Source organism: Perissodus microlepis, chromosome 22 (genome assembly GCF_051167445.1).
Source record: "Perissodus microlepis isolate ML-2025 ecotype Zambia chromosome 22, ASM5116744v1, whole genome shotgun sequence".
Classification (NCBI taxonomy): Eukaryota; Metazoa; Chordata; class Actinopteri; order Cichliformes; family Cichlidae; genus Perissodus; species Perissodus microlepis.
The window spans coordinates 26,002,342-26,022,683 of record NC_140481.1 but is presented as its reverse complement, the minus strand read 5'-3'; the positions used below and the strand labels follow the sequence as shown (position 1 = coordinate 26,022,683).

General features: G+C 40.3%; 3 protein-coding genes across 5 annotated transcripts in view; 2 read left to right on the top strand and 1 right to left on the bottom strand.

The window, feature by feature from the left end:
- Positions 1-20,342, top strand: part of LOC146363306 (free fatty acid receptor 3-like) — a 94,218-nt gene that overhangs the window by 25,939 nt on the left and 47,937 nt on the right. The window lies entirely within an intron of this gene.
- Positions 1,789-7,956, bottom strand: zbtb22a (zinc finger and BTB domain containing 22a). 3 transcript variants are annotated; one of them, XM_084919963.1, is made up of 4 exons: positions 7,561-7,956; positions 6,036-6,254; positions 4,595-5,366; positions 1,789-4,195 (listed from the first exon to the last, which is right to left on the bottom strand). In XM_084919963.1, the coding sequence occupies exons 2-4, from the start codon at positions 6,240-6,242 to the stop codon at positions 3,111-3,113; spliced, it is 2,064 nt and encodes a 687-aa protein (XP_084776089.1). In that variant the 5' UTR covers positions 6,243-6,254; positions 7,561-7,956; the 3' UTR covers positions 1,789-3,110. The 3 variants fall into 3 exon arrangements, with proteins under 3 accessions (XP_084776089.1, XP_084776091.1, XP_084776090.1); XM_084919965.1 differs by having other exon boundaries at positions 1,789-4,192; XM_084919964.1 differs by having other exon boundaries at positions 7,700-7,956.
- Positions 8,838-19,587, top strand: scn1bb (sodium channel, voltage-gated, type I, beta b). The gene is made up of 6 exons (XM_084919344.1): positions 8,838-10,158; positions 10,244-10,410; positions 13,101-13,338; positions 14,628-14,769; positions 17,052-17,126; positions 19,090-19,587. Exons 1-5 carry the CDS (start codon positions 10,110-10,112, stop codon positions 17,119-17,121), a joined length of 666 nt encoding a protein of 221 aa, XP_084775470.1. The 5' UTR covers positions 8,838-10,109; the 3' UTR covers positions 17,122-17,126; positions 19,090-19,587.

Here is a 20,342-nt window from a genome sequence, read left to right as displayed (position 1 = left end):
TCGAGGCAGCCTGCATCAACCCGATGTGTAGTTATATTTTTCAGGAGGTGCACATCAGGTGGTGCACATCAGGCTACATGGAAGGTTACAGTGAAGGGTTAACATGGTAGATTTCCCACTGAAGCATAATTCATGCATTAGTCTTCTACAATTAGCTACAATGAAAAACTAGTGTTCAATAAACTTGTAGCATTGTTAAAAAAAAACATTCTAGTATGTTTCAGATCAGCCTCAGTGTTCTAGAATGTTTCTAAAATGTTCTAGAATGACCATCAATGTTTAGAATGTTGCACACTGTTGTTCTAGAACGATCACCAATATACAAAGCACTTCAGCATTGTTTAAAACATACATTCTAGAACAGGGGTGTCCAACTCCGGGCCTCAAGGGCTGGTGTCCTGCAGGTTTTAGATCTCACCCTGGGTCAACACACCTGAATCACATGATTAGTTCATTACCAGTCCTTTGGAGAACTTCAAGACATGGTGAGGAGGTAATTTATCCATTTAAATCAGCTGTTGGATCAAGGGCACATCTAAAACCTGCAGGACACCGGCCCTCGAGGCCTGGAGTTCGACACCTGTGTTCTAGAATGTGCCGTGCTCTAGTAAGTTTAGAATCAGTCTCAGAGTTCTAGAATGTTTCACATTAGCATCGGTGTTCTAGAATGGCCATGAATGCTTAAAAATCAACTTCTGCATTCTGGAATGTTGCACACCGTTGTGCTAGAATGGCCACAACTATCTACACACTAGTGTTCTACGACAATCTCAGCATTGTTTAAAACATGAATTCCAGATTGTTTCAAATCAGCCTAAGGGTTCTAAAATTATCTGCACTGTTTCTTTAAACCTCTGTGTTTTATGTCCTCCAAAAACACACAGCAGTGTGGAATGTTGCTTAAAAATCTTTTGATATTGACCAGTGGGAAAATGCTGCATATAGAGTACTTTTCAAATACTTTTAGATAAGAGGCTATTCATCTAAAAATATTTCTAACTCATCAAAAATGTAAGATTTGTTTATGTTGGTCAAATTTCCACTAGGAAGGGATTTTTCTTAACCGATGAAAGAAACTGCAAGAATACACTTTAGTTGTGGATTTATTGGTGTTTACTGCATTCTTTCGTTTTAGAAAAGTACCAGACTGTTGACTGGTCACTCCTAAAATAATGTCTCCCTCTGATATTCATTTTGTTTTTTTAAGTCTAATCATAGCCTCCTTCACTTACATCAACATCTCTAAGGACCTCATACTGATAGCAAAAATAAATGGTTCCCAAATACAACAGAGGAAATTAACAAAATCTACTCCAGTCACCGGAATTACTTTTTTTTTTAAGTCAACTGCCTTTCCCAGTTATATATTGCTTTTGTTGAACCACTTGAATTTAAACTGATAGTCTCCACCTCAATCATATCTTAATAGCTTGATTTAAAATCCACTGTGTTAGCCTAAAATGGAAAAATTATAAATCAGTGTTCACACCCTGCAAGCCTAAATGTAACTGGTAGAGCTCGTCTCACAGGGAAGACGATCACACTTATCTACTAGAAACCCAAAGTCACCTGTTTCTGAATCACCTGGAAAAGATGCTAAACTTCATATAAATCTAACAAGCTATTCAGGAGCCCAGTGTTAGCCTCTCAGGCCCCAATACACTGACTGGCTAAAGCTGTAATCTCATCACCATTGATTTTAAGTTTCTTTCTTGAGAAGTCATTTAACAAAATATTTAAAAATGAGCCTCAGTGACATGTTTTAAAATGATCACAGATCACCAAAACCAGGAAACAAAACTACTTTTATTACCATGATTTTTTTTTTCTTCACATAAATGACATCAGCATGGCACGGGAAAAAAAGCATTTTTATCCTTGTGTTCATTTTATGTTAAAGGTTAATGGCAAATAATTTATGTGCAAAATGCGAGAAGTACATTCACAACACTGCTTGGTAGAGTTTAAAGCATCACTAAACAAAAACTGAGCCCATGTGATGCTGCAAAATGAAAAAGGATCACTTGAAATTAGAATATTTTGTTTCATGTTTTTCAAAATAACCATGGCCTGTAAATAATGCGCATGTAAAGGACAAAACTGAAGCAGTGGCTCAAAGATTTGTTGTGTTATACATTTCCATCTTTTAAAGTGTTTATGTACATACAGCAGAAAGCTGACGAATCCTTTGGGATCACCAACACTTTAACTGATTACTAATTATCTGATCAAACTCGGAAAATATCAGTTGTACTTTTCATGTCTTTATTGAACACACTGAGTAATCGCACAGTGTTTATTCTAAAACGGTAAGTAAACTATTAAATTTATTTAGTTGTACAAACATTAACAGCATTGAGGCCAATAATATTTCCTGTCTTACTGCATCTTCCCAAACTCTTTTAAGCATCAGATTTAGAACTGCCGCTCCAGGGCGAAATCTGGTTAAAAAAAAAAAATTAAAAATTAAAATTATAAACGTATTACTCTCTCAATGCCTGCAAAGCATCCAGTTGGTGGATGGTTAGACTGACTTTTGTCTCAACAATTATTACAGAACTGTTTTGGAACATCCATCTGGTCTTTTGCTAACTTATTTACTTAGCAGAATTCTTCCATTAACACTATTTGTTATTCAAAGGTTTTCTGTATATCTTTTAATTATTTTAGTAAGTGTAGATATATTGTTTCCAGATATATTGTGGTCTCTGTGGCCTTTGGAAAAAGAGTAGTGCCAGTCCTATATTTCCACTTTATATAAATTTCAGAAAAGGCTTTGTAAGTAATCAGACTTTGTACACATTTGTTTATAGGGACAAGTGCCTCTACATTCCACAAGTCAAATCTCATTGCCTTAATTGGAACACCTGACTCCAAGCAGCTTTTCTGAGAACTCATTAGCACAAAGGTTCGCTTATTCTTTCCATCCAGCACTGAGTGATTGCTCAATGTTTCATAAATAAAAGCATGAAAAGTATAACTGCTTGTGTTCTTCGTTTATTCAGATTGTGTGAAGATCGGATGACATTTCATGGCAATTTAAGCAAAATCCTTCTTCAAACTTTACAGTAAGTGCTTTAAATCACTGTTTTCCACATAAACGTTTAATTTCAGGTAAAGCTCTCGCTGGCCTCCTCTTTAAAAACGTGACTGCCAGGGTCCAAGTTTTGTGTCTGGGTTCTTAGCTCAGCAACTATCCCAGAAACACTACCCAAAAGCCCACCCATCCCATCCTCTATCTCCTTATGAAAATCCACTTCCTCAACTTTCACCTGTCCTCCAGTGGGGAGAAAGGCTTCCCCTTCATCAAATCCATAACTGTAGCCATCATCCATATCTGCTGCTGCGCTTGCACTGTTGCTGTTCGCCGAGGAGCTGGAAGCAAGTCTCTCACATCGGGCCTGATGTCTCAGGAAGCTGTCTCTCCAAATGACTTTCTTCCCACAGAGGCTGCATTCATAGGGCCGCAGCCCTCCGTGGGTTTTAAGGTGCTTAGTGAGATGGTGCTTCATTTTGAAGGACTTTGTGCAAACGGGACACCCAAAGGGCCGTAAATTGAGGTGCTGCATCTTCACATGCCGGTCACGCATACTCTTCAGGGTGTAGGCTTTCCCACAGTGGCAGAAGTGTACTTTGCCCGTGTAGGGCGCAGCAGCGAGGGACACTGAGGATGATGAAGATGGGGTTGGAGGTGAAGGGGGCGGTGGAAATGCAGCAGAAGATGAGGACAGATGGCGACTGGAGGTAGGGGTCAAAGAGCCACCCTGCCAATTCACCTCCGCGCCCGCCACTGTAAAGTCAGGAGACACGGGGACCAAAGGCCGCTGGGAAACCTGTCCTGTGCCATCTTCAATCTCATCGTAAGTGCCTCTCCTATAGGTCGCTTCTGTGAAACATTCAAAATCCACATCCTCCTCCTCCTCTTCATCATCCTCATCTTTACTGCAGCTGCCGCCCTCTCCTTCCTGAGGCCTCTGCTCTTGCTGAGACCAGGCACCTGTTTGCCACTGAAGCCTGCCTGAGGACGGGCAGGAAGGGTCTGGAACTGCGTCACCTGTTTGGCAACCATGAAGACTGGGCAGGTCTGTGGCTGGATCGCTTCCTACCAAATCTCTTTGCTTCGTCACGTCTGCACTCTGCTTCCCTGCAGCATGTCCAGCTTCGTCATTTTCATTCGAAACTGAGTGAAAGTCTGCTGAAGACAAGAAGGAACAAAAGCACATTTTAGTAAATTCACTGGGAAAATGCACAAAGAGAAAGAATATATGACCCAGCTATCTGGTCAGATTCAACATTATTTATATTTATATCCACTGCTGACTTAAATCAGAATTTTACTAAATTGAAACCAATAAATAAAATGTTTAAATTCTTGTATTTATTTTATAATATATAAATATATTAACTTTCAGTAACATTTACAGTAAATGTCAGGGCACTGCTGTTGAATGTCAGTCCAAATCATCCCCACAAAAGCTGTAAATTTCTTTATATTTGGAGAAAAAAAAACTGCTGTTCAAGAAAAGTAAAAATCCTAATAACAAATAGTGTCTAAAAAGGATTCTTTAATGCTGTTTATATTTGTCCATCTTACCACAGTGTCCCATTTGTGCAAAGCCTTCCTTCTTCCCCGTCTCTTCTCCTACTCCTTCATCCGCCTCAATCTCTCTTCTCTCACTCCTCCTCTTATCCTGCGTCTCATCACCGTCCCCACTCTCTCTATTCTTATCGAGTGGTCGATCAGAGGTCTGTGGTGCGCCCCGCTGTTGAAATCTGACTTTCTGCTTTAAAGCCTCAGCACCCGAAAACCCCCCATGGTGCCGGGCATTGTGTCCAGGTCCGTCATGAGTAAAGTGACTCGTCTTAGCATTGCACGATACCCATGTCTCCTCGCAGCTGGTGTAATCAGTCTCCACATAGCCAGGAAGGCTGTCCAGCTGTGAATCAGCCAAGTGCTGGGCTGACGAGGGTCGAGGGCGTCCCCATCTTGAGAACTGCTGTGGGCGTCTCCATGTAGCCAAAGGAGGCAGTGAATCTGGCTTCTTCTCCCTCCTCCTTCCCTCCCTTTCTGCATACAGGCACTCCGTGCTGCTCGGGGACTGCTGGCGAGATGCAGAGCCGGGGTGAGCTGCGGCGGCAGCCTCCCCAGAGGCGCCCTCTGCTGAGGACCGAGGCCTCTTTAGGATCTCGGTGCATTTGTCCACGATGTGCCACATCTGGAGGAAACTGGCCACGGTGACATAGTTGACGATATCGTCATGCACGATGCTCAGCTGGCCAGTGTACGCAGAACTCAGGACGCTCTCAAAGGCAACTGGGTCCATGACTGAGGGCAGGGAGACAGTTGTAACATTTTTCAGTAACACCTGTGAAGAGACAGAAACAAAGACACACTTTGACATCTGCACTGAAATATACACATAAACAGGTTTTCAGCCAGTGTTTTACAAACCCAGTGCCTTTACAAAAACAAACTGTTGCTCAGTTTGTTAGCCATTTTAAACATAGAAAAACAGCTAATGAAACTATAAGGGAGGCTTAAGACACCTGCTTTTTATACAAAAGCTAGGTTTCCACTAACTGGAGTCACTGATGTGGACATTTCCAACATGTTTGTGCTGTTTGATGAAATTATCTGAGCTACTGTGAGGTACAGACCACCCAAGGATTTTCTGCTTCAGTTTTGGTGAGTGAAATTCAAGTATTTTATCATAACCATCAGCTTATGTTACTACGTATTAATTAGCAGGTATCTTTTTCAGTGGATTGCACTCCAACAGTTAATAATACAGCTTTTAAACATGTTTGCCAGCTGTGGCCAAAATGTAAATATTAAAGCTCAAAATGTGGAGTAGAAAACAAGTGGGTGATATGCTCATAAAGGCTGTGAAGTGGTGTCTCTCCCTTCGTCTCTTGTCACCCACTCTACATGCAGAGATGATTTTAGGTATTCTAATAGTGCTATATTACTGGAGTGCAACATCAGACAGTAAACCCCAACAACTTCAACCCTGCATGAATATGCTCTGCCCTACCTGATCATGAAAGTAAGGTGAGGATGCAGCAAGGACACAGCGGTGAGCCCTGAACACGTGACCTTGCACCTGGATGGAGAGATCGCACAGCCTGCCTTCCTCCCGCTGACGGTTGAGATTGTCCAAAACAGCTGCTCTGGCGCCTGGGAAGCACACCTGGACCGTCAAACCGGCCGGAGCCACAGACCCACTGCAGGTCGGATCCATGGTCAGAGAAACCTAGGGGAAAGGCACAAAAGTTGTCAGTTGTTTTCTCATATTCTACTACACATGTAGTTATTATTTTTCTAATCCACACTTATACATATAATGCATTATAGACCAATATATGTTTTGTTACGCCATTAAAATATGCAATAGCACTGTCTGTTTTCCACAAAACAAGGCTGATAACATTCACCGCAGAAAAGATCAGCTGGTACATTAATCTATTATCCTCTGATTGATCTTTAATTGCTTACGAGTAATTTCATGAAGACCAATTTTACCTCAAATGTCAGGTAAAATGATGCTAATATCAGTGTTATGGAAAACATGCTGTTTGGTTCCTGTACCGAAGAACTCAACACTATCAGGGCTTAACAACTATTGACTAGCTCCCTCACACCAGAGACTTGCCTGAGCCCACCGGTGAAGTAGTCTAGGAGGAATTGTCTACCTCTGAATGTGAATAAGACCAGTTACGGTGACTAACTGCAGAAGGAAGAGCGCAGCTACATAGCCAAGACCTATCCTGGGACAGAGTGTTGAAGTAGAGGGCTACTCCAGGCATCCAAATCAGGAAAACCAACACAGATTGTCTACAAGAAGGGTAATAGGAGACTCTATTTCCTAAAGAAACTGAGATCCTTCAAAGCATCCAGCAAAATGCTGCAGATCACCCAATTTTAGCCAGCACAGTGCACTTTGCTGAAGTCTGCTGGGGAGCTGGTGACTCCAACATACTGAATAAACTGATCAGACAGGCTGGCTCTGTGACTGGCTGCACACACAACACTTATGAAAGAGCTGTGGTCGAGACGAGGCCACTGAACAGTCTGCTATCCATCATAGATAATCTTGACCACCCTCTGCAACACTTACTAAACAGACAGCAGAGCCGCTTCTCAGATACACTGCCACAAGGAGAGATACACAAAATCTTCCCTTCCACATGCCATCACACTTTATAATTCAATACATCCGCCTACCAGAAAGCCATCTGCCAGATAATCCGGGTGTTATCTTTAATGTTCAATTTAAGTGCTGTAACGATAGCATTTCCCGAATGTAGGATAAATAGGACTGATTTATTAATAACCACCTGTGTTCATCCCGAATAATTTACCACCTGGTGATTACTGCTCACTTCGATGCTCTACTATTTCACCATCTACTTTTAAAGACGGCACTCACATGATGAAGGGCTGAAGACATTCGCTCCTTAGTTTTTGGTTCATTGTTTATATTCCCTGCGTTAAGCTAGCTTTTAGCTACATTAGCCAGTCAACAGTTAGCCCAGTAAACGTTAGTTTAATGACTTTACCTTCGATGAACCGAGATTTTGTTGTTTTACATGGAGCCTCGCTGACTATTTGCAGCAAAACGTCACTGGTAAACTCCACATGCTAACCGCCATCTCAAAAAAACATCACGCTAATATAACGAGGCTAACGGCAGCCTACCCGCAGGCGCAGCTGCTGCTTATATTCAGTTGACTAAGCAGCATCCTCACACGGCGTGAGTGGGTGTTTGGTGTAAACGTCGGTTTGAACTGTCACGAAACGCCATCACACGTTAACCTGTTGATTCACCTGCCGCTGAATAAACAATAGCTGCATGGACAATTATTAAACGTTACTGACAGACCCACTGTTACATGTATTGACAGAGCCCAATCCCCGAGAAACTGACTGCAATTCAGCTGGATGCCCAGCAGGGGGCGCTCCGGAGATATTCAATTAGCTGACAGTGCAACACGGATAAAACAACCGCTTCTAGACAAAACGGTCAATGTGTAATTTAATTTTCGCATATCTCATCGATAATGGGCCTGTACTGAAATAAAACGACCTTCCTGTCCTTTAGTTAGTCCTCACAGAGAAGCTTATGCTGCCCAAAAGCTAGCATTTTGCTAAGACACACGTTTTTACAAGCGTTAAATAAACAGTGGAAGAAAAGTTAAACCGCAACAGAAAACTACATGTGTGATGGTTGTGGTGGTTGAACGGGACGCTGTCAGGAGGTTAGTTGCTAGAAATTCTCAGCTACTGGTGGACTCATGCCCAAAAGGAAAATGGCGGATGCTGTAAAACGGCTCATAGTGCTGTGAAAATAAATAAAACCGCCAACGTGTATCTCCAAACAAAATATCATAAAAATTTCAGATTTTCCTCAATGAAGTTTACACTGTTAAAAATGCAAAAAAATAAAATAAAATAAAAATGAAATACCCCCACCCACCCCCTGCACCTAAATAAAGTTCTGCCATACATCAAAATTATTATTTTTTTTAAGTTTCCATAAATATTTAATGGTAAAAATCAATGTGTAATAAACACTGGGAAATACATTAAAATAATTACACGGAAAATTCCTTCACTGTAGCCTACTGTAATTTTAACTGGATTTTTTGAGTCACATCCCATTAGCGCCCCCTATAAAACAAGAAGTCCAGAAAGTGGAAGCTCTCTGATGCCCTGTATGAATCAACAAGGAGTTAAATTAAAGGGCCAGCTCGCCCTGTTCTCGTTTTCTTATTTAACATTTTCCATTTAATTTGCTTCCAACGCACACCGGGATCCCTGCAGCAGGTTTGAGGCAGGGTTAAATGAGCATCAGTTTAAAAAACCGTACAGAAGAGGCTCAAACAGCTGTCACATGCAGCACCTGCCCTGTCTCACACACGCTTGGCTGTTTTTACCGCAGTGCATCTGCAGCATCAGCCTCTCAACAGAGGTGCCGCTGTGGCGCAGGAGAAAACACCGTTAACTGAGCACTGGACGGATTTATTTGAGGGTTGTGTGTTTTTTTTTTTAATTGCGTGTCTGGCTTATATGCCTGCGTGTGCGCTCACGCAGTTTGACCTGCAATGCCAACGCGAACGAAACATCTCTTCTCCGAGCACGGGGTCATTAGATAGCTGAAATTATACAAAAAACATACAGCTGCCATCGCAGGAGAGGACAGTATTTTTCTATATTTTTTTTCCAGGAGAGACGACTCTGCTCGAGGAGAGGAGGCCTGATCAGGACAGTGGCTCTGATTTCATTGATCCGATTAAGGATAATTACCATTAGACCATTAAACTGGTCTCTATTAAATACTGGTAGCGTGTACCCTGTAAAAGGTAGCCATTTGTTTCCTGCCGTAGAGCATGCAAATTGATTATAAATGCACTGGCATGTAAATGTATTGTTGACGTTTATTCAGTAGCTGGCATGTTGCACTCTTGAACACATATTCATTTTAACCTCGTAAGCGTCTATACTCTCTGTAATTTTCCAACATTTAGAGCGGAGCATGCCCCAGGCAGGTCTACTGATTGCTCTCTGCATCTCATATTAAAAGGACCTCAGGAAAAAAAAAGAATCATAACCTCAGGGTGCGGATCTGGGGAGCACTGTGAGTTAATAGATATCTGGATCGTTTCATAAGCTATTTGATCATTGATAGCAGAAAAGGTCACCGCGTGGATGCGGGAGGCCAGTGGGTGTGTAAATTGGGGGAACTGTCTCAAAAGGAGCAATAATTTGTGGCAATAAATTCTGCAACCAGAATTCTGGAAACTGTTGCCGGCTTGAGCCAAAGACCTGAGTGGTTCCACGGGACATTACATTTACGCGTATACGGTTTGCACTTTACAATGCATGTTTAGCTGCTAGTTGCCACCAACACACGACATCAGCCTGCACTTAAAAAACAATACAGATAAGCTTCCTGAAATCTACAAGAAAACATTTGCAAATATCCATCCTGCTATTGCAAACTCGGAGGTGCTCAGTGCGTGAGGGTCACTAGGCTCCGTGAAAGCTTCAAGAACCATTTTAGGGTTGTACTTTTTGAGGCCCCTCCTTCCATAAAACATCTGGAGTTATGGCACTACTACGTTTTCTGCTATTTTCCTTCCTCTGCGCGCTGTTTGGTGAGTGGGCGTGATTCCTGGCAGTGTTTTGCTATGACACCTTGTTAACCCAGGCTGATGACTTCTCTTCTTTTCTTGTAAACAGTGTACCAGTGTCACGGGGCCTGTGCAGAGGTGGACTCGGACACTGAAGCTGTAGCAGGCAAGGGTTTTAAACTGGGCTGCATCTCCTGCAAAAGAAGGAGTGAGGTGAGAGGTGAAGCCAGCGTCGAATGGTACTTCAGGCCAAAAGGGGAGGCTGACTTTTTTCTGGTGAGTGTTTCCATGAAGTGGGATTTATGGCCCTGCAGATCTGGGTTTCCCCCATCTTTTTTTTTTTAAATAAACATTTATTAGAAGAAGGAACAAAGTATAGAAGTAACTTGCTGCTTTATTTATATAAAATAAACACTGTTCAATATATTTTCAGGGGGGACGACAGTAGGAATATGATTGTGGAACTGCATTCGTTTTCAGTTTAGAAACTTACATTTGTGAATATGAAATTTGGCACAGAATTAAAAAAAATCAGATTAATCAGAAATTCACAAGAGTTTGCGTTATTGTCTTGATGGAGTCCAAATAAAATATCTTTCCAAACCAATCGGGAATCACTTACATAAACGTAAACATGCTGTTTCAGTAGTCAGGAGTAGAGGTAAAGCTAAAATAACTGAAAGACAAACTCATGTAAGATTACATAATGTCAGGTTTGAGTCTTTTTAAGGACACTTTCGGTAGGATAAAACCAGTGGAGCACTTTAAAGGATGCTTCTTTCACCTTGTTAAAGTAGAAGAAAATAACTGCAAAAGCCAGAGCTTCTTCCAGTTACTATCACACAAAACGATCTCAGTACATTTGAAGGAGAAGCAATATCCTTCAGGAAAAGAGCTCTCATTTCCTAATTGCAGTTTTGATGATGGAGATTAAAACAAATTTTAGTCTTCCAAGATCCTCACTGTGCATCGCTGAACTGGATGACATACACGTCAACAAGTGGGCCGGTGTTGCACCAAAAAGATTTCTGATGTTTCTGATGTATGTATGTGTAATATCTCCTCGTGTTGGTAAATTAACTGGATTTATGAAGAGGTTATATATAAAATAATACCTAAATTATAATCAACCCAATCCTTTTTAGCCAATTTAATAATATCTTTACAGAACTATGGTGCTATTTATGCTTGTTGCAATTTCTGCAAAATCTCTTGAAAAATACATTTATGACACTTTTTCTACCTGGATAAATGAAAGATACATAAAAGTAATTTTGCCAAAAACTGGTTTGAGCGTCAACCTTGTGATAAAAATGTTTTGTCCGGCCAAAAATGACTTGATGATACATTTGACAGATTTTAGGTAAACAAGTCATTTACAACTGTTTAAATACAGGCAATAATTTTTTGGTAAATCTTGAAAATCACTTTATGGCAAAACAGTGGGACAGAGAAGGGAGCGAGAGCAGTGTTCACCAGGAGAACAGCATGAAAAACAACAGAAAGTTCTGCAATGGACACGTTTCATTGTTTCACTTCAGCTCTTTGAGTTTTGTAACTTTCTCTGCGGCTGACAGACCAACAACAGTACAAGCAAGAGTGGCCCACAGACAGAGCTCTCTGCAGGCAAACAGGCCATCCCCAGATTGTCAGAGGACAGCGAAGCCGCTACCTCTGCTGGACCTTAAATTCTGCTTTGTACACAACAAGCAGCACTGCTGACTATATGGGAGGTTTGGAGCAGGAAGTCTTAGTCATGCAAGCATCCATAAAATCAAACTTGTGGGCTAGTTCTCTCAGGACTTGAGCTATTTATATATGCACTTATATATAGTGCACACTAAAGCTCTCCTCCTTCCTGTCGCTCTCACTTACTCACACATAGACACCTACAGTACGGTCCTCAGTCACATAATAGCACCCAGTGATGAGACCATCATGAGCTTCAGATGGGAATCAATTGGAACATTTTACCCCACTGAGGTCATCAAAGTGTCAGAGAGAGCTCTGCTGACCTTGTGCTGGATTCTCTGTTTGATGCCGCAGTGCATGCTGTGTTAATGTAGCTGTGGATGTATTTCAGTATAGTAGTGTCTGAACGGTCGTTTTAAAATTTTAAAAAATATGCCTGAACAGTTTCAGGGGAAAGTATGTTTCATATGGGGTGACTGGGGGTGTAGACAAATTTAAATCGGAGGCAACACATCCATCTACAATATGGTAACGAGGTATTTTCCTCTCACATGATATCCATTTGGAGCTGTCAAGTGTGTTTACTTAACCAATTAACTGAAAATACATCTAAATAATGGAGTATGTTTTTTACTCATGAACCTGGACATATTTTTTTCATTGTTGCTTCCAATTTGAAATCAAACAATCAGGGTACAGCTGAAGTGTAGACTTTCTGCTTTAATTCAAGGGTTTAACAAACATTTAGCAATAAATTTTTACGAGTTACTGACAGTTTTTACACTAAATCCTTGATTTTCAAGAGATATGAAACACATTTCCAAAATAATAATAATAATACACAACCTACAACATTGTAGCCTAAATAACATAATAGCTCATTGGTGGATGTTCATATTAGACACCGCCAAAGTTTCAGTGTTTTTAAAAGTAACACCTGTGAGCCAAATGCTCTGTTTCTGACAGTTTCTTCTACCCTTGGCTCTGTGTGATGTCATAGAGTGCATATATCCTAATAGAGTCATCTCAGACACCTGGTATTAGCTGTGAGAACAGAAGCTCCACCCACAGCTGTTCCGATCTTCTGTTTATGGGGGACAGCCAATCAGAAATAAGTTCTCTTTAAGGGAGGAAACAAACTGAGCGGCGACACCAAGGCCCAGAATAACATAAATAATGAAAAAATAATTTTAACCGTCACTCATGCAAAGGTGTTGCATAAGAATATATAACTGGTAATGAACACAACCTTAAATGATCTCTGTGTCGTCCAGATGTACACCTACAATGAGGATGGCCCCACCATTGAGAGTGACCAGTTTGTGGATCGTGTCGACTGGAACGGAAGCAAAAGGAGCAGAGACATTCAAGATGCGTCCATATACCTGTTAAATGTCACCTTCAATGACTCGGGCACTTACCGGTGCTTTTTCAACCGCATCCTCTCCTACGAAAACTACGAGTACAACGACGTTGTCAGCAAAGTGGTGCACCTCAGTGTGGTGGGGAAAGGTACGACTTTATACAGGTCATTAGTATTTGAGCAAGTAGACTTAAAGACATCTGAGGACAGTTAACAAGAAAAAGCAAATTTATTGCTAAATGTTAAAATATATTATGCATATTGAAATAAGGTTGAAAAGTGTGGTTTGAGCAGTCAGATTTAGATTTTTTGAATTTTTTTGAATGCATTTATCTTTCTTACGTGTAAATGTGGCGATCAATGGTGGAGGTGGCTGAGCATTTCCAGGCCTTAATTAGACTTAAGCAGATTCTGTCATTGCAGAAGCATTTCACAAACGGATTCACACTCGCACAATACAGACCGTCACTCTTTTAAATCTCACTGTGAGTGCAGTGTGCATTCCTATTAACCTCGAGGTCCCTGAACAACAACGGAGCTTTAATATTATGAGAATGCAGCCTGCCTCCATTTTCAGAGGTTGAAGATTCTGGCACTGTCAATAAAGAAGCCTCCTAGTCTCTGTTAGGATTAAAATGGAAGCAACATTCATTTTGTTTCACTTCTATTTCATCAGTGGCTGATATTTACTCTCTACAGTTTTCAATAGATGGAAGAAACATGTCTAATCGTGGATACTGACACGCTGCCAGTTCAGCAGCTTAGCTGAATTATTTAATGTTTCCTGATAAATGTATTACTATCAACAGGCAGCATAACAGTAAGCATATATAACAGTGCGCTCTTTGGTTCAGTCTCCCAGACACGGATCAAGTCTAGTCTTAGACTTTGTGGCGATCTTAATTTAATTTCCCTTTGAATCTAGGACTAGGCTTTAAATACGTCTGGAAAACTGTCTCTTAACTGTAACTTTGGAACGAATTATGATTAATTAATAGATATTTTGCAAATATTTAGGCTCTTAAGAGAGCTTTGCATAAATGGATGCCTGCAAATTGTAATGAACCGAAGCAATGTTGTGAAGTGGTCCAAAATTCCTCTGCAACAACATGAGAGACTGTTAAAGTCATATGGAAAACTTTTTTTTTATTATATATTATATATTTTTGATTAAATTCAGTAGTGTCTCACAGGCAGACTGCACAATATCACAAAAGTGATTCTTCTGCAAGAAAAAACTAAGACTATTCAAGCACAGAATTCTTTATTTTGATGCGTGTGGCTCTTGTGGTCTTCCATAGTTGAAAACAAAAGATTTTAGATAGAACAGATGTTTCCTCTTTAGGTTTTAGGTGGTTTCAGCTTTTTCTCGACCCCGTCAGGTCACCTTTGTTTTGTTTGTCTGTTTGTCTCGTCTTTCCTGGTTTCCTGTATGCAGCCACCAGAGGTACAGCTTCCATCGTGTCAGAGGTCATGATGTACGTGTCCATCATCGGCCTGCAGCTCTGGCTCCTCATAGAGATGATATACTGTTACAGAAAGATAGCAGCAGCTGGAGAAGAAGCATTACGAGAAGCGGCGTAAGTATTTTTCTCTTACACCTAAATGCATGCTGACTTAATGCATGTCAGAATCTTGTATATACAGTTGAGCCTTTTCATTTCAAGATTCTGCTTGAAAAGATATACAAGATGTGCTTATATGTTAAAGGCTTATAAAAGTGTTTCTGAGTGCAGTTATGAACTGGATGCAGATATGTTGGCCAATATTAGTTTGTAGCTCAAAATAAAATGAGTTACGCATTGCTATTGTGGACCAAGATGTGTAATTAAGTCATTTTACAGTTGAAAAGGAAACAAACATATCTGAGACTCCTTATTTTCTGGCACTTATTGGCATGCATATTTGTAGATATTGATGAAAGACAAATTTGGGTTAAGGCCCGGTCACACCAGCATCATAAACTCACTCAGAGGTGCAAATGAAAGCAAATTTTAGGTCTCCAGCTGAAGGAAGTAAACACTGTGTGAGTGTAAGCTAGGGAGTCCAGAATTTTGTGTCTGCAGGTTGGGTAAAAACATTTTAGGTGTTCCAATTAGGCAAAAATTAAATTTAAATAATTGCATTTCACACTAACAGTCTCCTCAAGGTGCTTTAAATGTCACAGATTTCAGGCTGAACCAAATACAGCTTTTAGAGATGGACTAATTAAACAGAAAAAAACCTAAAACATTATTGAGACAACGTGGAAAATTAAAGAAACATGACATAAAGCTAAAGAGGGCAGCAGGGTTAGAGTGTAACTGAACAAAAAACTGATAGAAGCTGAGGCATTAAATGGGCACAGGACGCAACCAGGAAAAGTGGAAACACCAGATTAACAGGGCACAGCTGAAACTAATTAAGACAATAAGAAAGGAAATAATATTAATGATAATGTACAAGAGACCGAAAAGCAACAAAATAAAACAGGAAGTACCCAAATGGGGAAACCACGGAAAAGAGAAACACTTGACAACAAAATTCAAGAAGACATCGGAGAGACCAGACCAAACCAAATCAAATCAAGTATAGGGGTATTCTAAACGTTGAAGAAAAACTGATTTCAAAAGTAGGAAGAACTAAAACACTAGGCTAAGTAATCAGCACATCCGTTACATTTTTGCTATAATTACAAAAAACCTCAACTATAAACTAAGAAATCCTTACTGAAGGAAAAACCCAACAAAATCCACAGATTATGTTATTTTATTGCAAGGTAAAGACTGCACATCGTTATAGAGAGAACCCACAAAAAACCAGAGGATCCACTATGAGTAAGAACTACCTTTTAACAAGAAGAACCTTCTGGCAGAACCAAGCTGTGGGAGGGCAGCAACCTGGCCTGAATGGTTGAGAGATGAGGGTAAAAGGAAGAAAGGAAAGGAAAGCAGAGAGAGACCACGAGCAGACACAAAGTATGGAAGGAAGTAGACAAAGGTTGCAATAGTTGCATATAAACACATCCAGGAGAGTGGGAAGAACTGCTCAGTGCCTCATGGGAAGTGTCCCAGCAGCCTGAAGCAGCATACCTAAGGGATCATTCAGAATCACCTGATCCAGCCCTAACTATAAGCTTTATAAAATAAATGAGAGCATTCTTTGGAGTTGAGAGGGTATTTGTCTCCTGAATCCAAACAGGTGAAAATGACATCATAAAAAGGTGGATGTTAACCCAACCCAAACTCAATCCTAAATGCTCATCTTAACTCATGACCTGTTGGATGTTTAGAAGTTAACTTTCCTCGGTGTGCAAAAGGAGAAGAATCACAGAAGAGGGATATGGTTTGGCAGACTGCCAAAGAGACAAATTTATATGCAGAAATGATAAGAGATATGTGAAAGCAGTTGCGGTTTCCTTCTCATTGATACTTGTTTATTAGGTGTTTGTTTGGCTTACAGTGTTTGACGTGAATGGTACTTTCCTCAAAAACAAATTTGGTGTGAGTGGGAAGTTGTGAAAAGTGTGTATTTCCCCATGAGTCATGCCATTCTTTATTGTCCTGCTATAATCACACCTATAATTTTAACTTTTGCCTTTGCCTGCTATATCATTGTTTCCTTTACTATAAGACTGTCACTGTCTCCATCGTGTTTGTGTGCGTTCACTTGTGTGTCTTTGTCCCGTTCCCTCTTGTCGCCTTGTCGTGTTTTCATCCTGCCATCCTCCTCCCTAGTCAAAACCAAAACCTTCCTCCTGTAAGTCGAAAAGAAAATTAAACCTGTATCTTTTTATTTTTGCATTTTTTTAACCCATGTCATTGTGATGAAAGAAAACATTGCAGATGATTGCTGAAAATGATTTTCTTTTTTTCCTTTCCAGAAATGCTGAATATTTAGCGATAGCCTCGGAAAGTAAAGATAACTGTGCAGGGGTACAAGTCGGAGAATAGCACAGGTACGTTGTGATCATTTAATGGAAATGAAATGAAAGATACCTACTGTTACAATGTATTTTAGAATGATTAGAAACACTACATAAATGTCATTAGACCCTGTCAGCTGACCACTCCTAACCACGGCTTTGTTTCAAGCATCATGTTTGATCTAAGTAAACTGTGTCCCTGTAGCAACAATAACGACGTCAAGCATAAAATATAAAAGAAAAAATTGCTCTTTACTTATTATCAGTCTAGCAATTTTCTGATTGTATTATTATGGTGAAAGTTTTGTTGTTTCTAGACTGTGTACTTTTATTGAAAACATTATGTAAAGGTCATTAAGGGTCATTTTTGCACTTTTGTATGGATATAGCCAGGCTAGTTGTTCTATGGATGTCCATGAAGCTAAGCTAGGCTATTAGGCTGCTAACTTAACATTTACTAGAAAGTGCAAAATAAACTTTGTAGATTTACTGAGTTCTTGCACTAAAGTATATTTTTGAGGGAAATTAATGAAAGGTTAGAAAGGTGGATCCCTTGAATTTCTGCTCAACTATATTTTTTCACAGCTAAAGTGTTAAAGTGGGACCATCTTTGCTAATTGTGTGATACAAATACTGTACCTTGAGTTAGGTGAAAATGTGTAGGTTTTAGACGTCAGACTAACACCCACACATGAGGGACTGTGTGAAAAAGTCACTGTAATTCCTAAGCAGTTAATCCACTATTTTTATAACATTCCTTAATTTAAAGGTAAAAGTCTGCACTTCAATCATTCATAGTGGATCTAGAGAAAATATATTTTAGTGGGGTGAGGTGTGCAGCAGGAGTGACAGTTGGTTCAAGGTAAGGGTGGGATTACATCAGGGATCAGTTCTGAGCCTGTTCTTGTTTGCAGTAGTGCTGGACAGATTGACAGATGAGGTCAGGCAGGAGGAACTCTGATGTTTGCAGATGATGCTGTGATTGGTAGTGAGAATAGGGAGCAGGTGGAAGAGAGCATGGAGAGGTGGGGGTATGCAATTGAGAGAAGAAGAATGAAACGCAGTAGAAGCAAGATGCATGTGAATGAGGGGGACACAGGTGGAGAGGTGAACATGCAAGGATCAAAGGTAGTGAAAGTAGATGAGTTTAAATACCTGGGCTCAACCATCCAAAGCAAAAGACAATGTACAAGAGAGATGAAGAAGCGAGTGTAGGCAGGATGGAGTGGGTGGAGGCAAGTGTTAGGGGTGATTTCTGGCAGAAGGATAGAAGCAAGAGTGAAAGAGAAAATGTACAAGATGGTAGTGAGACCTGCTATGATGCATGTTTTGGAGATGGTGGTACTAACAAAAAGAAGATGCTAACATTTTCACTGGTAGTGACCAGAATAGACAGGATTAGAGACGACTGCATCAGAGGGACAGCTCAGGTAGGGCAGTTTGGAGCCAAAGTTAGAAAGGAAAGGCTGACATATGCAGAGGAGGGAAGGTGGATATATCTGACAAAGGATGTTGAAGATGCAAGTCAGGAAGAAAAGAGGAAGACTACAGAGAAGATTCATGATGTAGTGAAGGAGGACATGCAGAGGGTTGTTGTGACAGAGGAGGATGTTAGGGAGTTGATGAGATGGACGCAGATGATCTACCCCTAAGGACACGATAATAAACCTTTGTGAAATATTAGGAATTAAGTATTATTGGAGTCCAAAAGGCTACACCACCATGTACTCCAAACCTCATTACTAAATATAAAACTGATTTGTTTTCTCTAATAAAGTGTAAAAGCATTATTTATGGCACCATCTAACACAGATATGTTGTCACTGATTAGGTGTGCAAAGCTGAAACTAATGGAAAACATCTGTGAGATCATTTTAATTATTTAAATGTGGCTGTAGAGGTTGGATTAGTTAGAGATAAACTGGATTTTCTACAAGCTCAGTCGCTTTGATTCTGCGCCAGCACTTCCATTTACGTGAGCCGTCTTTGTCCTCAGGCTTTCTTCATGGACTGAAAACATCCTTCCACTTAACGACCTGCATGACGACAACCTGAGGGAAAAACTCTTCATCTCAAACCTCTATTTTACCTTCTTCTTAACAAACCGAACAAAGGACAACACACTAGGAGAGCATGGTACCAGCACTGTATATAGTACCCTGTGCACAAAAAGCATGTTCTGCACTTATATGAGAAACCATTATGCATTAATGAGCCACATTGTCTGAAGCATATACTGTACGTTCAGTATTTCTCTTTAAGTATATGTAGTCATGCATTTAATATGAGTGGTGTTGTGGAGAGTCCATGAGGCTAATTGTCCAAGAAAGCTTTTTACTAAATCATCACCACATAATGTATAAAAAACACCATATGTGTAAGTGATTTCTAAAATAGAATGTGATGGGCTACAATAGACTGTATTTCTAAATTAACTGCTAGTTATAGATTCAGTCAATAATAAAGATGTATTAATAAAAATGGAGAAAACGTGGTTGAAAATTCTCGTGTTTGAATATTATGATTGATGATTATGACGAAGACTTCAAGTGAGGTCTGCTCTGCTCAGCTCCAGCTACATTTTTAATGTTCAAAACAACTTTTTTTAAAAAAAATCTTCTACTGGACCTGTCTAATATGAGCGTCCACTTTTGTAACCATATTTAGAAACCAGTGATTTATTTTGAAAGTTGCTGGTACCAGGGGGAGCGGTCTAAGTAGTTCATAAACTGCTGATATACTGGAATTTTCCCCCACACAAACATCTCTTGGATTTGCAGTCTGAAGATTGTCCAAATAAGAGAAAATACCCAGTGAGCAGCAGTTCTCTGGCTGAAAACGCCTTGTTGATTCCAGTAGCAGCAGACCACACTATATGACACTCACCTAAGAACAGGAAACCAAGGCTACAATTCATACAGGTTCACCAAAATTGGACAGCAGAAAATTAGAAAAACATGGTCTGATCTGATGCGTCTCAGTTTCTGCTGCAACATTTGGATGACAGGGTCAGAATTTGGCATAAACATGAAAGTATGGACCCATCCTGCCTCGTGAGTGGTTAAGCTGCTGGTGATGGTGTAATGGTGCAGGGGATATTTTCTCGGTACACTTTGGCCTCCTTAATACCAACTGAGCATTGCTTAATTTCTGCTGACCACGCCTATCCCTTTATGACCACAGTGTGTCCATCTTCTGATGTCTTCTTACAGGGGGATGATACTCCACGTCACACAGTTTAAATAATCT

Bases quoted from the DNA above. Each gene is read 5' to 3' on its own strand.
- zbtb22a (XM_084919963.1), bottom strand. From the start codon at position 6,242: ATGGATCCGACCTGCAGTGGGTCTGTGGCTCCGGCCGGTTTGACGGTC. The intron at 5,367-6,035 runs GTAGGGCAGAGC...GTCTCTTCACAG, and splicing joins CACCTTACTTTCATGATCAG to GTGTTACTGAAAAATGTTAC. The intron at 4,196-4,594 runs GTAAGATGGACA...TCTTGTCTTCAG, and splicing joins TGCACAAATGGGACACTGTG to CAGACTTTCACTCAGTTTCG.
- scn1bb (XM_084919344.1), top strand. From the start codon at position 10,110: ATGGCACTACTACGTTTTCTGCTATTTTCCTTCCTCTGCGCGCTGTTT. The intron at 13,339-14,627 runs GTACGACTTTAT...TCCTGTATGCAG, and splicing joins CCTCAGTGTGGTGGGGAAAG to CCACCAGAGGTACAGCTTCC. The intron at 14,770-17,051 runs GTAAGTATTTTT...TTTCCTTTCCAG, and splicing joins GAAGCATTACGAGAAGCGGC to AAATGCTGAATATTTAGCGA.